This window comes from Myodes glareolus, chromosome 4 (assembly GCF_982192425.1).
Source record: "Myodes glareolus chromosome 4, mMyoGla1.1, whole genome shotgun sequence".
NCBI lineage: Eukaryota > Metazoa > Chordata > Mammalia > Rodentia > Cricetidae > Myodes > Myodes glareolus.
In genome coordinates, this window is record NC_142029.1 from 47,578,186 (window position 1) to 47,587,746 (window position 9,561).

General features: G+C 48.6%; 1 protein-coding gene across 6 annotated transcripts in view; it reads right to left on the reverse strand.

Annotated features, from left to right (window-relative positions):
- The window catches only part of Syncrip (synaptotagmin binding cytoplasmic RNA interacting protein), a 35,890-nt gene extending 32,209 nt beyond the window's left edge, over window positions 1–3,681 (reverse strand). For 4 of the 6 annotated variants that reach the window (XM_085689509.2, XM_085689507.2, XM_085689506.2 and 1 more), the window contains exons 1-4: window positions 3,510–3,644; window positions 2,055–2,214; window positions 1,233–1,351; window positions 1,003–1,110 (exon numbers count right to left, since the gene is read on the reverse strand). In XM_085689509.2, the coding sequence (XP_085545635.1) occupies window positions 1,003–1,110; window positions 1,233–1,351; window positions 2,055–2,202 (375 nt within the window). In that variant the 5' untranslated portion in view covers window positions 2,203–2,214; window positions 3,510–3,644. Of the gene's footprint in view, window positions 1–1,002; window positions 1,111–1,232; window positions 1,352–2,054; window positions 2,215–3,509 lie in introns of all 6 variants that reach the window. The other 2 variants (XM_085689504.2, XM_085689510.1) reach the window with 2 other exon arrangements.
- Between the last annotated feature and the right edge of the window lie 5,880 nt (window positions 3,682–9,561).

A 9,561-nucleotide genomic window follows, 5' to 3' on the forward strand; every position in this document is an offset into this window, starting at 1 on the left:
TAACCTTTGCCTCAAGAACAGTGGAACAATATTAAAGAATACCAACTTAAAACTAACAAACCATATTCAACTATACTCACCAAGACAAACATTAAAAATCTAGTCAAATGAGGCCATTTAATCTCCTTTATGACCTTAAAAATAATCAACCAACCAGAATTTAAAAAAAAAAAAATTTTCCCTCCTAACCTAATGTCTTTGCTTACCACACTGAACAGTACTATTGTAAAAAGTTGGTTTTAGAATATCAGCCAGGCAGTGGTGGTGCACATCTTTAATCCCAGCATTCGGAAGGCAGAAGCAGGAGATCTCTGAGTTCGAGGCCAGCCTGGTCTACAAGAACTAGTTACAGGACAGGCTCCAAAGCTACAGAGAAACACTGGCTTTTTTTGGGGGGGAGGGGGAGAGGAGAAAGAACTATCCCTTGGGCCTGGAGAGATGGCTCAATGGTTAAGAGCACTGGCTGCTCTCCCAGAGGACCCAGGTTCAATTCCCAGCACCCACTTGGCAGCTAACAACTGTCTTTAACTCCAGTTCCAGGGAACCTGACACCTTCATACCAGAAGCACATAAAATAAATCAATACAAAAAAAAGAAAGATAATTATCCTTACTAACCCAATTTAAGAAGCAATATTAAAATTCCAAATTTATCAGGACCTAAGCCTCCCCCCAAAAAATAATCATCCATCTGCCCCCAGTTTTATTTGTCAATAACCTGTTAAGTATGAATTTAGACTTAACCATGAATCTTTCCCTTTTTAATTCAGAAGTGATAGTACAATTTGGAACATTAGTGGCAGACAAAATAAAAATGAATTATTTTAAAAATCAAAATAAAGATTTTGGTAAGTTACTTTTCAAAATCTAGTCACTAGAAGACGATAACCTTAGAAATATACTCCTGCCACACCCCAGGAATAGTTACCAAAGCTAGAAAAATAAAAAATAAATAAAAATAAAAGAACAAGCTTAAAACAAGAGAAAGTTTTTAAAGACATACCTTAATCTTTGCCTCATCTGGTCCTTTACTAGAGTCCGCTACTTTGGTCCCTTGTTTCTCTCTCTGCCTGTAAGTCTTCATGACTCCACATAAAAAGGCACTTTTGTTCTGTAAAGAAATTTCCCATTCATATTAACATTACTATTATGTCTGTATCTAATTAAATTTAAATAAGCAGATCAAAAGTACTCTTTTTTGTTCTTTCTACACTGACATTAAATTAACATTACCTGAACATGAGAGAGATCACTGTCTTTAAATTGCTGAAGTACTGCCAATGCGCCGTCTTCATTGAACTCTTTTAAAGCTTCGATAGCTCTTTCATCTAAATCACTATGTGCAACTAGCCCTGGAGAAGAGAAAATTTAGTTAGTTATCACCTTTTGAAATTTTCAAATTATTTCTTTAGGAAGTCTGTATTGGCCAATACAGGTACACATGTGACAAGGATTCTATTCCCCTTATCTGCATAATGAAGAACAAACATACTCTAGCCATTCTGAACTAAGTCCTCTCAACCACACAAAAAGGAGTCAACATATTTTACATCCTATTTTGTGTCCAAGTAGTCCTGAACACTGCAGTATTTCTACAGTAAATATATAGGCCTACAAATCCTAAGTCAACCAACAAAACACCAAGCATAACAACTGAACATCTACTCAATGTCAAGTGCCACTAGAAAAAGGAACCACCACTCCAAGAAAGACAAGAGAACTAGCCTACAGTTACCAAGTTATTAAACAAGAATCCTGCTTTAAAAATACCCCAAAAAGTCACATGGGCTGCTCTCAACATTTAGCAGCTGTTGCTACTATCATATACTTAACCATCAGGCCAGACAGCCTTCCCCTGGGGAGGTCTTTTCCCCACTTCATCCCTCCCTTTACACTTTAAACTCTAGATCAAACCTAAATTAACCAACTATCAGAACAAGGCAAAGCTCCAGTTCCCACATTTATTGGAAACCACAAAAAGTTGCTATTTTAGCTCAAAGCCAGAAATCCAATAGAAAAATTTCATAATGTAATTTTGCAAGTGTTAGTTCTTACCTGCAACGTAAATTTCATCTAGTTTTTCAGCAACTTTCTGTGGTAAACCAGCATCAAGCAATGTCTGAAAATTTTCTGAATGGATAACTGCAGAAGTAGTATCCATGGGCTCTTCAGTACCATTTCCATTAACATGTTCTGTAGCCATGTTTCCAGAGATCTGTTCAAACGCAATAAGCAAAATTAAACTAGAATCTTCAAAAAGAATATAGGACAATGACAGTCCCAATCTTTACTTTCTCTACCAGTAACTACAACCAGCCAGTCAGCGCCTCCCTTGAAAGAAACCTTAAAAGTCACCGTCACCTGACAAGCCAGATTTGGAGCCCGGGTTACAGAAGGACCGATTCACTACATTCTTCCTGAGCACCACCCCTGACTTCACCTGCGAACACTCGCTAGGAAGAACCTTATTACAAATGAAGCCCAATCAGCACAGGGACCGGCCCAGCCTGCCACATGCAGCAGTTCCACAACGGAGAATAAGGTGTGTGTGAAGAAAGCAACGCTGGGCTTGTCTCTCTCCAAGGTAAACCAGAAAGTGCGCTTTTCCCGCCTGCCGCTTATAGATCAGTAACAACAGCCAGCGAAGAACAAAGCGCTCACACAAGCCACCTTCCCACCACCCAATTCCTCCACCCTTCACCCCCACACCCCAAAGCCCGCCCCCGACTCCGCACCCGGAGCGGCAGCCTCACCACTGCGGCCGCCAGGAGCCCATTCGAAACACGTGCTCTGCGCCTTCAAATGTCCTACAACTTCCTTCAACGGAAACCCACCGAAGCACCGGGCCAAGGCGGTCGTCACCGCCTCCCCACATCACCCCGCAGTCGCGGTCCGAGCCCCCCGAACGGTGCAGCCGCACAATCTCGCCCCTCAACACCGAGGCCGCGGCGGCGCCAGACCACGGGCTCTCCCCGCCCCCCAGCGCCGCCGTCTCCGCCGTGACACATGGCTCTCCGCCCCGGGCGCTCCCCAGGCGCCCGCGACCCCCGGCCTCCCGCACCCCTCGGCGCAGCGGCTGCGGCGACGAGGCCGACAGCCCGCGCCGGGAGGGCGTTCCGCCGCCAGGCGCACGCCCGCGGCAGCCGAGCACCGCCCAAGCCCGCCGGCCAGCCGCGGGACAGCACCCGCGCCTCTCCGCCCACTCCCGCGCCGCCGGCCACGACAGCACCAAGTCCGCCCGCCGCTCGCGGGTCCGCGCGGGCCACGGGGCTGCCGAGGCGCCTCCTCCCGGAGCGCCGCAGACAAAGCCCAGCCGCGGCAGCACATGGAGAGGAGGAAGTGGCGGCGCGGCCGCGGCCTACTCCCTGGCAGCCCCGGCCAACGTGCTCCTCTCCCCCTTGGAATCCATTTTCCAGAAAAGCCGGTTTCTCCCCGCGCCGCCCTCCCCCAAGCTCCCTCCACAATGTCATGGAGCTCCCCTCCCGGAACCCGGGTGCCGGCGGTCGTTACCTTCCCGCGGGGCTGCGGCCGAGGAATCCTGTCCGACCGGGTCGGCTGGCGGGGAACGCGTGCTCGCTGCTCCCTGTGTCCGGCGCGAGTGGAGCTGTTGTAAAATGGCGGCCGAAGCTCACGCCGCTGGCAGCAAACCCGATCCAGTTCCACTCGCCTCCGAGCGCGCTCCCAGTGCGCGCGCGCGCCCCCGCGTGACCCCCCTTCCCTCCCCTCCCTGGCGCGTCCGCTTCTCTCACTCACTCCCTCAGCCCCTGCCCTCCTACAGCTCCTCCTTCTCCCCCCTGCCACCTCCGCCGGCCGCCGGCCGCCCCGGCCCCTCGGCCTTCCTGCTTCCCTCGCCGCACCTCCTCCCCCAGCGTCCCCAGTCCCGACCGCGGCCGCTCAGGCACGAGTGGCCGCCCTTCTCGCTGGCACTCTGGCTCACGCCCTCCCTCGCTAGCTCTCTCGGCCCGTCCCTAGTCCCTGCCGAGTCGCTCTTTCTCTCTCCCGCGCTGACGTGACGACGCAGCCGACGCCTCAGGACGCGCGCCCGAGGGCCCCGCCTCTCGCCCCGCCCCTCGCTCCTGGTGGGGTGGGGGAACGAGACCCCGCCCTTCCGCCGCGGCGGCGGTGAGGGGCCAAGTGAATGAGAGACCCGCCCTCTGTGTGGACACTCCCTCGCGCTCAGCGGGCGGGGCGGCCTGCTCTGCGTGTCCCACTCGTTCTTTGTCAGGAGATGGGCATCTCCCCACCCCGCCCTTCCCGCCCCCCACCGCCCCAGCACCGGCCCGGGGCTCCGAGGGTGCCCGGCACCAGTTGCCCTCTCCGCCGGGGCCGCCCGCCGCACCGCGCCCTGGGCGCTCGGGAAGCTGCAGGCGCACGTGTCCCCCGGGGCGGGGCGAGGCGAGGCAGACAATGGGGCTGCGGGGGAAGGGATCCGCGCGGGAGGGGGGAGGGATGGCGGAGCTCGGGGCGACCGGGTGGCGGGGCTGGAGTTCGGGAGTCACCCCGGGGAGTCCCGGGTTCCACCGCTGGACAATAGGGCATCCCGCGGCCCGGCGCGCGCCGGGCTCCACTTCCACGAATCCCCTGGGCGGAGGGAGGAGCCCTGCGCCGCGCCGCGCCGCGGGTTCGCGAGGAAATCCCAGCGCCTCCCGCCCGGGGATGACACGGAGGCCAGATTTGGAAGCTTAACCGGCCCGGTGGTGTTGGGTTGTGCAATATTCCGTTTTTGTCCCTGGCCTTTTAAGCAGTTGAGTGCTCCTCCTGGCACACTTTGAACAACTTGAAGCAGCACAAATCTTCGTGACTAGGACAACTGTGAGGAAAATGTCTGTGTTTCTTTTCAAACATCTTGGCAACTAGATGTTATGTGAAGTGACATTTCCTTTGTAACCGTTTACTAGGTACAAGAAAGACAAGACAAAGGCGTTTGTGTCTCAGACGATATGGATACTAATTTTATCCAGACCAACTGTAATGAAAAATAACATTTTTTACCAAAAAAAAGGCTTATTTTTAGAAAGCTACTGGTTCCTCCCAAATGAGCTTTATGCTATGATAACAAACCAGGAGTCCAAAAAAAGTTAGACAAACAGTCTTCAAAGTGCCTAGACACATAAATATGGAGCATTTTTTTTTTCTGTTGGCAGGTGGACAAAATGGGAAATACTTTTGGAGTACTATCTAACCAAAACCTGCTTAATAAGGCTCTGGTTATCCATTGCCTAAATCTCTTACTATCAAACATTAATTTAGCAAGACATTTTAGTTCATACCCCAAAGGTCTGGATAATGGTATGTATCAATGAAAAACAACCAAAATGTTAATAGAGGTAATAAAAAGCCTATGGATTAAATAAGGTGGACAAAGTTTGAAACCTAAGCTTTTATTTAACGATTCCTGAATACAAGAGCCTGCTTTAAAAGTGCCGCTCCCTAGGGCTATGTCAAGAACTCTCTGATGGAAACCTCTCGATCTCTGACCTAAATTCCTTTCGTGTCTCAGACCTTACTTTTCCTTGCACATCTGTAAAGATCTATTTTAATTATCTGTATGCATGTGTCAGCATGTGAGTGTGCACTTGTGAGTGCTGGTGCTCATGGAGGCATTGGATCCCAATGGAACTAGAGTTACAAGCAGTCGTGAACTTCTGGGCTTAGGTACTAGGAACTAAAATTTGGGTCCTCTACAAGAGCGGCAGTAAGCACTGCAATGGTCTGTCCTGTCCCTTTAAGAGATAAGCCCCGCCCACTCCCCCACCCCACCTGTCAGCTGAGGCAGGTAGATCTTCCTTGCTGCTTGCAGCTGGAGTCTATTCCTTTCAGTCTCGCTCCCTCACTCCTCCTCCCCTTCTCTCTCTCTCTCTCCCTCTCTCCCTTTCTGTCTCTCTTTCTCTTTCTCCATCTCCCCTTTCCCTTACCCATCCATAACCCACTAAATAAATACCCACTTCCTCTGCATGGCATGCCTACCCGTCTGGGTCTCTCACCCACCATGGGGCATGGCCGCTGCACACTGCCACTTGGGGATAGCGCAGCGTTTTTATTTAAACCATATCAAGCACCCTTAACTACTGAGCCATCTCTCCAGCCATCATACCTTTTCTTTTTTTAAGGCTCTCTGATACTCTGATGTTTCAAAAGATACTGAACATCAGCGCCTTCCTTCAATCATTTCAGTAATCCCAGGAGAAAGGGCTAAATATGCAGTTCAAGGCCAGCCTGGCACTTTAAGATGCTGTCTGAAAAACAAAACAGTAACATCCCCAAGTTACCACTGCCAGGACAGTCATCCATTAACGTCCAGCAGAATGAGTTGGAAAAGAAGTGTAGGACACCAGATTCCCCTGCTGACACATCAGTTAGTCAAATCTGTCAATTATCTCTTCTTCCAAAGTTCCATATCTGTCTTACAACCGTGCATAACCACCTCCCTCTAACATGTGTTCTGAAAATAGATCGTTCTGCCGGGCAATGATGGCACATGCCTTTAATTCCAGCACTTGGGAGGCAGAGAGGGGCGGATCTCTGTGAATTCAAGGCAAGCCTGGTGTACAGAACGAGTTCCAGGACTGACTCCATAGCTGCTGGGAAACACTGTCTCGAAAAACCAAAAAAGAAAAAAAAAGGGGGGGGGGGGGTTGTTCTGATTTCTCCACTCTTGAAGACTGATCCGAGTCTGCTTAGTGTGCACTCTCATCCTCCGGCCCACACCTGTCCTTAAAAGATCTTATGAAACGCTTGTAGTTAGTGGTCCATCCTGTTTGATCTCCAACATCTTCCCGCACCTCCCAAGCAAAACATTACACCTAAGAGAAAATCCTAAACAGGGAGGTGGTAGCGCATGCCTTTAATCCCAGCACTCAGAAGACAGAGGCAGACAAATCTCAGTGAGTTTGAGTCCAGCCTGGTCTACAGCGTGAGTTCCAGGACAGCCAGGGCTATTACACATAGAAACCCTGTCTCAAACTCCTGATCCTCCTGCTTCTGCCTCTTTCAGCAAATCCCATCAGTGTGCACCACTACAACCAGCAACCCTGTCTCGAGAAACCAGGAGAGAGAGAGAGAATCCTACACTGTTTGTGTCTATCTTCCCCCTTCACAGTCTCCCGTAGCTCAGCTGACCCTGGATGACTTGAATTTCTGATACTCCACCTCCACCTCCCAAGTGTTAGAACTGGCTTCACGGAAGCTAGACAAGCTCTCTTGTCGCCTGAACTACATTCCAAGCCCAAGAGCTCAAATCTTGAAGTCAACAAGTCCCTCTACTGTTTAACACCCTCATCTTCCCATTTTAGCTCCTTGATCAACTGCAGTTGGCTTTTGCTCGATTCTGGCATTCCTAAGGTAGCTGAAACTAAGGGCTTACTCAAGAAGTGCCTGGTGTTCCAGCAGAACTACCTAAAATACACTCAGCTGTGTTCTCTACTAAACATCTTTTCCCTTTCTCTCTCTCTCTCTCTCTCTCTCTCTCTCTCTCTCTCTCTCTCTCTCTCTCAATGGAAGGGTAGAATTCATTACTTTCCTAGAGTGATCTCAAACTCCTAGGCTCAAGCTACCCTCATGCCTCAGTCTCCCAAACAGCAGGGACTACAAGCAAATAAACGCCATACCCAGCTCATTTGACATCTTCCAAATGAAAGATGAAACAATAATGTAGTCGTCCTCCCAGCACTCAAGCATTCTGGTTTCAGGCACAATCTAGAAGTATTATTATTACTAAAATATGGGGAAATCCAAATAAGCTAAAAGCTGAACAGGGTCAGGCATGGTAATGCACACCTTTAATCCCAGTACTTGGGAAGCAGAGGTAGGCAGGATCTTTGTGAATTTGAGGTCAACCTTGTCTACAAAGCAAGTTTCAGGTCAGGCAGAGCTACATAGTGAGACAGTTTCAAAAACATAAAAATTAAAAATTTATTTAAAAAGATAAACTTATTATTATTGGTTTTATTAAGTTTTATGGTATTTTTATGTTTGTTTATGACACAGGGTTACTCTGTGGAACTCTCTCTGTAGACCAAGCTGGCCTCAAACTCAAAACACTCACTCACTTGCCTCTGCCTCCTGAATTTCGGAATGCTGGGATTAAAGGCATGTGCCACCATCGCCAAGCTTTTTGTTTGTTTGTTTGTTTGTTTTGTTTGCTTGCTTGTTTTTCTCAAGACAGGGTTTCTCTGTAGCTTTGGAGCCTGTCCTGGAACTAGCTCTTGTAGACCAAACTGGCCCGAACTAACAGAGACTCACCTGCCTCTGCCTTCTGAGTGCTGGGGTTAGAGGCACGTGGCACCACCACCCGGCTCCACCTGGCTCTTTTATGATATTTTCAATATAAAGAAAAATATGAAAGCTCTAGTCTGAGAAGTGCCCAGGAGATAGGTCTTGTGTATGTGTGAATTGTCTGTATTATCTAGACAAGAGTTAAGGGTGCAGTGAGCCAGAGAAGGATAACAGGCTGACAACCCAGATCTGCTACTGAATAAACTGGGCACTTTCTCATCTTAGAGCTATTTCTTTCTTGTTTCAAAATCATCAGGGGCGACAGGAGGAATGGGGGCACCTGACGAATCAGTGTGAAGGCAAAGAAGACAACCTTGTGCAGTCGGGGGCAACAGGAGGAATAGGGGCACCTGACAAATCAGTGTGAGGGAAAGAAGACAACCTTGTGCAGTCGGTTCTCTACTTGAATCTTTACCTGGGTTTCAGGAATCAAACTCAAGTTGCCAGGCTTTTGTAGCAAGACTGTAAGCTGGTTGAGGAAACATATAGGCTCAGAATTGCTGTTTCCTTATCTATTAAAAAGAGGATGTGGAGCTGGAGAGATGGCTCAGTGGTTAAGGCACTGGCTGGGGGGTTGGAGAGATGGTTCAGAGGTTAAGAGCACTGACTGCTCTTCCAGAGGCCCTGAGTTCAATTCCCAGCAACCACATGGTGGCTCACAACCAACTGTAATGAGATCTGGTGTCCTCTTCTGGCCTGCAGGCATAAATGCAGACAGAATACCATGTACATAATAAATAAATCTTTGAAGAAAAAAGAGATGACTTGAAATATAAATTTTAGTATCTTTTCTACCTCAAACATTTAAAATTTTCAAACTCTCCAGTTTCATGTTATTTAAGTATACACAAATGCTTTTGCCATTTAAGATCTTTTCCACTTGAATTTTAGCTTGTCTTTATAGACAAATAGCCTACTTTTCTCATTATATGGTCCCTTACTCCCACAAAAAAAAAAAATAACAGCAGGGGCTGGAGAGATGGCTCAGAGGGTAAGGTCAGAGGTTAAGGAGCTGACTGCTCTTCCAGAGGTCCTGAGTTCAATTCCCAGCAACCACATGGTGGCTCACAACCATCTACAATGAGATCTGGTGCCCTCTTCTGGCATGCAGTCATACACTGTATTGTATACATAATAAATAAAATCTTTAAAAAAAATAACAGAAATAAATCTAGGCATGGCTGTACACTCTGTAATCATAGCCCTGTAAGAGGTTCAAAGCCAGGGCTGTTGAGATGGCTAAGCAGACAACTTAAATTCAGTCCCCAGAATCTACATATGAAACAAG